Source organism: Buceros rhinoceros, unplaced genomic scaffold (assembly GCF_000710305.1).
Source record: "Buceros rhinoceros silvestris isolate BGI_N320 unplaced genomic scaffold, ASM71030v1 scaffold74, whole genome shotgun sequence".
In the NCBI taxonomy this organism is placed as follows: Eukaryota; Metazoa; Chordata; class Aves; order Bucerotiformes; family Bucerotidae; genus Buceros; species Buceros rhinoceros.
Genome location: NW_010409819.1, coordinates 29,656 through 35,791, shown reverse-complemented (window position 1 = coordinate 35,791; position 6,136 = coordinate 29,656). Strand labels below are relative to the sequence as shown.

Genomic DNA, 6,136 nt, shown 5'->3' with positions numbered 1-6,136 from the left:
AGGAGGGTGCAGGTTGGACGAGAAACACTCTGCTGCAGTAGGACTTGATTGACTTGAATGTGATACCGTTGCACAGTTTAATATATCCCCTTGCTGGCAAACTGGGAATTGGTTTCCAGAAGGGCAAAGGCCTCTGGAATGTGTCCTGATCCTTTGTGATTTGATCTGTGCTGTTGTCAATGATTCACCACAGCGTGCTGGAGTCCGGGGTGGGGGAGCTCTGTGCTTCTTCTAGCAGTGGTTGCCCCACAGCACGTTGAAGCCTAAAGCTTTGGTCTGCAGCCAACCTATAGCAACCGTTTACATATGGGAGAACAATGCGGTGGAGCCTGTGTCAGCTTTCTCCTTTGATTCTGCCTATGTGCTTGCTAGCTTTAACGGCACGTCAGGCCACAGCTACCGCGCACGGGGAGCTCACAGTGTTGCCTTCCCAGAGGTAAGTCCGTTCCCCCTGCAACTTCTCATATAGAAATCATGGGCAAGTCAGTCAGCCCATCAATTTTGTCCTGACTTGAGGCATGTGCACACCGTGCTCTCTGTAAACAGCTAACAGGAAAAAAATATTGGCAGTTGTCCAAAGCCCAAGCTGGGCATCGTAATTCCTTCTTTTATGAACTGTTTGTGCAATGGTTTTTCTTTTACAGATGACTATTAAGCCTCCTTATACTTCCTTACCAAAATTACCGTACCAGGTTTGGGCACTTGAAATGAATTCCCTATACAGGATGATTTATGAGTGAATATTTTTCATACTCTTTTTCATTATAGCTATTTTGCATTTGACAATGTGAAGTTAACAAGTGCATGTGAATAACCCAATTTTCAATCCAAGCTAGATCCTCATACCTCATTTTTTTTTCTCTTAACAAAATTATTAACTTGTACGAGTGTCACTTAGGCTTTGAAGGAAGGGAATAAACAAGCTACTTTTTTTCTAAAGCTATAGTGTTGTGATAGGAAAATGGTTGGATTTTTTTTTCTACAGCTATTAATTTCAGACTTGTTCCAAAGGCAAATATGATTTAGAAGGATCAAAAAAAGGTATCAGTGATAATTGGAACACAGAGACAAGGAGAAGGCGGAAAGGAAAAAAAAAGTGGTAGTGATACACTTAATTATGAAGGCTTATTCCGATAATCCCTTTTGAAAATGAACAAAGACGAGATTTTTGATGTTTGATGAACTTATCAAACAAGGCAGAATAATGAAGAGGTAAATGTAAAATCCAATCGAAGGTGAGCCAATTAAGTACTTTGTGAAGTGCTGAAGGATACAGCCCACAGACCCTCCTGTCAGAGCAGAAAAGCATCAATACATGCGTGTCCTCCAGCTCCGTGTTTGTCTGCAGGCTCCTGTTGTTTTCCTGGAGATACGGTGGGTTTTTATCTCACCCACTGATCTGCATCCACGGGCTCCCTTGCTGAGCTGTGGTGTCTTTCATTTAGTAAGTGTCTCTTCTACAGCTTCTGATGAATCCCCAGTGTGCTCCGTACCTCTGCTAATTATCAATATTTCTCTTTGGATTGCAGTCTTGTAAGTAGAACAGACTGCTCATTAATTAATCACCAAAATAATAATAATGTTTTGGCTCAGAATAACCCTCAAAATGCTTCAAAGTCTGTAGCAAACAGAGTTGTACTGACATGCCACAGATTGTTCCTCAAGACAATGAAACACATTATACAAATAAAGACTGTAGACATAGGAACAGAAATAGAGATCATAACAACTGGGCTGGGAGGCAAGAGAAGTATTTTCTTGCTGTTGTATAATGATATTCACTGTACGCAAGGAGAGTCTGATCCACAAGGGTCATTGTGATACAATACTCCTGCCTTTTTCTGCTTTTATTTTACCCTTCCTTTAGTTTCTTCTGTCTTCTCAAAATTCATGTATTTCCATTTAGAAACAGTCAGCTGACAAATTCCCATAGACAACATGGCTTTGTACCTTGCCTGCTCAGCACTGTTGGTGCAGCTATTCACTCTGCAAAGCCGACGGGAATCAGATCCTGATTTTGTACTTGTCTGGGAGAACACTGACCATGAGTTCACAATGGTGCAGAAAAGGTGAAAACCATAGATTTCAGGATAGGCCCAAGGTTCTGGAGTTGATGATGTGCTTCTGGAAAAGAAGGCCAAAAAAGAAGCCTTTCCTTAAAAACCTGACTGTTCTCGACATTCCTTCTGTTGACTCAGTGTGTTTGGTCTTACACATATGCTGTACGTGTATTTTATTGCAACCTACCTATTGGAAAGGGCTAGGATCTCTTGGGAGAGCAGGAAACCCAAGACAAAATCCTCAGGTCTTCCACCTGTTGCCCCTGACCAATTCTTTTGGTGAAATATTTGGGTGGGGCATCTCAGGTAGTACAGCCACCCCTGCTAAGGGATGCTCCCATTTCCTACAAAATAGGTTTTCCCCAGCAGAAAAACACACAAGAGATCCTTTTCTCCCTGCTAGCCCCCAGCCCTTCTTAAAACTCAACTTCAAAGACCTCAGATTGCAATCTCTTCCCCTCCTCAGAAGAAGCAGCAGAGATGTTAACCCTGCAGCTCCTGTTGACTGTCAGCTGAGCCAGTGGTCGGAATGGACGGATTGCTTTCCTTGCCAAGAGAAAAAAGTAAGACTCCGCTGTAATGTATTCATTTATCTTCAGAGGTGTCTGTGATGAGGATGCACACACATTAATTATATATATTATACATATTCATCATTCTGAAGGATCCAGTAAACTCATCCAAATGTGATGGAGATGCTCCTCTACTAGAGAGGCTCTTACCCTGGTGTAAACTGGGGAATAAATTTGTTTAAGGCAGCAAAATGCAAAATGAAGGCAAATGGTGGAGGAATCAGGTTAGAATATTTGCCCAAGACTTTCTGCCTCTTCTATCTCAGATTTAATTAAGTATCCCCTGATTCTTAATGCAAATATTCTAATGAAATTAGAGGCAGCCTTCATTCATCAGCTCCTGTTCTCAATTTTTTTACAGCATTTCACATGTCTTCATAATTCAAGAATTTATTTTCAAATACCTGACATAATTTTGCTTTCTACTGAGTTAGTTTATATCCCTGCATTTTTTGTTCCTGTGCTTTTAATCAGGAACTTATTTGGCTTTTCTCTCTTTCCTTTCCCACCCCCCCACCCCTAGTTTAAAGAGCAGTAATTCTCATTAATAATCCATCAGAAATGTTGCAGGATCAGTGTTGTAATTAGTGTCTGTGTCCATCTGAGCCTGCTACATTCCAAGACAAAGCAAGTGTAACTGGAAAAAATTCCATATTATTTCCAAGGCATGAAACAGTCATTCTAGGACCCTCTAAATTCACTTGTACGAACCTGAAGCAAATCTGAGCTCCCACCTCTCTGCTGACTCTCCTTCTCCATTTATCATGTACAAAGTCTTGGGGTCATGCCCAAAACCCCCAATATATAAAAAAGTGATAGTTTCAATTGCTTTGTAGCCTGTGGAGGTGATGTCTCTGGGGGATATAAGCCAGTGGGTGCTTTTCTCTCTTGTGTGATTCAGCACCGGTACCGGAGGCTGGTGCAGCCGGCGCGGTTCACAGGGCGGCAATGCATGGGGTACCTCTGGGACGAGCAAGCTTGCCATGCTGGGACGTCGTGTGCTGGACGCCCCAGCTGCGGAAAGGACTTTCAGTGCGAGGAAACAGGTGAGTGAACCAGGCATAAACTCCTACCAAAGATGTTTTGGTCCTGGGTGGGCAGACCTGGGTGATGCTGGTCCCCTGCCATGGGCAGAGCTTGGCCCATGAGACAGCAGGATGGTGCAAGAGAAAGCAGGAAATTTCCCCATCATCTTTGGTTTTTGTTCCCCTTCTACAGAAATTCTTCCATGTTACACTTAGATTTGGATAGAAAAGAATGCTGTGTGACATGGAAAAGGTTAATTTTTCGGTGGAACAAAGAGAGTGGAAATATTCTGCTCCAACTGCTGTGCTAATCGCTCCCACTCCCCTCCATGGGCACCACCACTCCCACGACACACCACTTTCTCCCCCTGTAAAAGACATAGTTCAGTCATGAATCCAACTAACAATCTGTTGGGGTGATTTATTTATTTTTAGCCATCCCCAGCTCTGAGGATTGGGATACAATACGTCTGTTCTCTGAAAGTTTGACTAGCTTTGACAGGTTTTTATTTTTACACAAATGGCTCAAACTTCCATCCTGAGCACTTACTGAAAATCCTCTTGAAATTTAGAAACACGCCTCAACTGTGTAACCAGCTCATCAGCTGGAGCAGGTCATCATCGCTCCGTTGAGGCAAGTGCAGCAGTACCAGGCCCCTGCTGCCACAAATGTCATGTCAAGGCTTTCTCCTTACTCCCAAAAGAAAAAGTACTTTGATCTTGCAAATATTCACTCCTGAGCTCTAATTATTGCAATAAACACCCAAATACTGCCAGCAATGGGAAGAGGCAAAATTAACCAGGCAGAGCTGAGTTCTCTAAGCCAAATGGAGAAGCTATTGCTTCCTGTAGCTCCCTTCCAAAAGCCTGACTGTAGATAATAAAATCAGGCCAGTGAGGTGACCTTTAATTGCTTCCCACCCCAGGGGAACTCAAAGGAATGACCAGCTGGGACCATGCTCACTCCTGGTTGCAGAGAAAAACCTCCCACCAGGGAACTGGGAAATGCAAGCTCCCAGCAGAAAAGCACTGTGCTTAACACCCAGCGTGAATTCTTCTGGCCATGAGATGTGGGTGGAACACAACGTGACCAGTGAAAGCTGCCAAAAAGGTTTTCTGAAGGGTGTGTAAGCCATTGTCTGTATCTGTGCTCTTTAGGTCGCTGTATTAAACGGCATCTTGTGTGCAACGGAGAGCGAGACTGCAGAGATGGGTCTGATGAGGATAACTGTGAGGATGAAGATATTGAAAGCCCTTGTGAACAACTGTTCCCAGTCCCAGGGTCTGAAAAAGCAGGCCAAGGGTGAGCAATTAATTGATAGCTGCTACTCACACAATCAAAACTGGATTCAGGTTTTTATATTGCTGGTTGTTAGTAATAGAAGTGCTCCATGAATTGACAGGGTGCTGTACAGACCCTGAAGGAGAGCTACTGTCCTACTCAACCATGAGTAGAATTAGAGAGGCAGAAGAGTTCACCCCAGCTTTTATTTCAAATTTGGTCTCAGATTTACTCTCTGAACTTGGTCTCTCTGGGCCACTCTGTACTTCAGCACAGACACACTTTAGAGTGTCCTTTAGACACTTCAGAGTGTCCCTTTCACACTCATGTAAAAATATACCCCAGTTCTCTGAGTCCAGTTATTTTATAGCTTTCTCCAGTTGATAAAAGCAATATATTACAGGAAGCAGTAGACTTTGGAGATGCAGCCTCCTGGTGGCGTTCATCCTCAATGAGAAGATATAACTCCAAGATTTAGGACTTCATAGCACAGATTCGAGGCAGCAAACCCCATCTCCACATAAGCTAAATCCACCTATCCAGGAAACGGTTTTACTGTATTCAGTTTCAAACTTTGCTTAGGTAATACTTGGGGAAGAAGAATCCCAAACTAATTTAAAGACAAATTGTTGTTACAGTCTTGTTTTAAATCTTGTGGTTTTACCAAGATGCTATTTAGTTTCACTTGGAGAACACGGACTACAGTATGAGAATGTAGTCAGCCACTAGGTAACTTCCCCATCATCTTGATCCAACAGTCTCTGTAGTCCACAAGACAAATGGCTCTATGGCCCAGGGCCTGGGAGAGTCTAGAGTTTTTCAAGACATACACTAACTTTCACCGAGCACACCATTTAATACGGCTCTCTGATGTGTTTCTCCCACAGAACATAGAAAAGCAATAGCATTTACTATCTTAAAGCCTCTTCCCTGTTGTGAGGAGCAATGCTGCTGTCGAGTTTGAATAATGCTTCCATTTGGGGCCATGGAATTACAGGGAATATTAAGTAATAGGTGGTATTTCAGAGGACAGCAGCTGTGATGGCTGGAGAGCAGGAAGAAAGGTGTAAGGAAGTGAGAGGCTTGGCAAAGAACATGCAGACTGCAAGTCTAGGGAGGGTGCTAACTCCCCTGAGAAATGGGACCGTTATTAAAAGGAAGGAGATTAAACTAAGACAGAAAACAGTTGCAGGAATG

The 6,136-nt window shown here is 43.1% G+C and overlaps 1 protein-coding gene across 2 annotated transcripts in view; it reads left to right on the top strand.

The window, feature by feature from the left end:
- Positions 1-317: 317 nt before the first annotated feature.
- Positions 318-6,136, top strand: part of C8A (complement component 8, alpha polypeptide) — a 20,036-nt gene continuing 14,217 nt past the window's right edge. For both annotated transcript variants that reach the window (XM_010135342.1, XM_010135341.1), the window contains exons 1-4: positions 318-436; positions 2,527-2,623; positions 3,534-3,678; positions 4,816-4,960. In XM_010135342.1, the coding sequence (XP_010133644.1) occupies positions 318-436; positions 2,527-2,623; positions 3,534-3,678; positions 4,816-4,960 (506 nt within the window). The remainder of the gene's footprint in view (positions 437-2,526; positions 2,624-3,533; positions 3,679-4,815; positions 4,961-6,136) is intronic.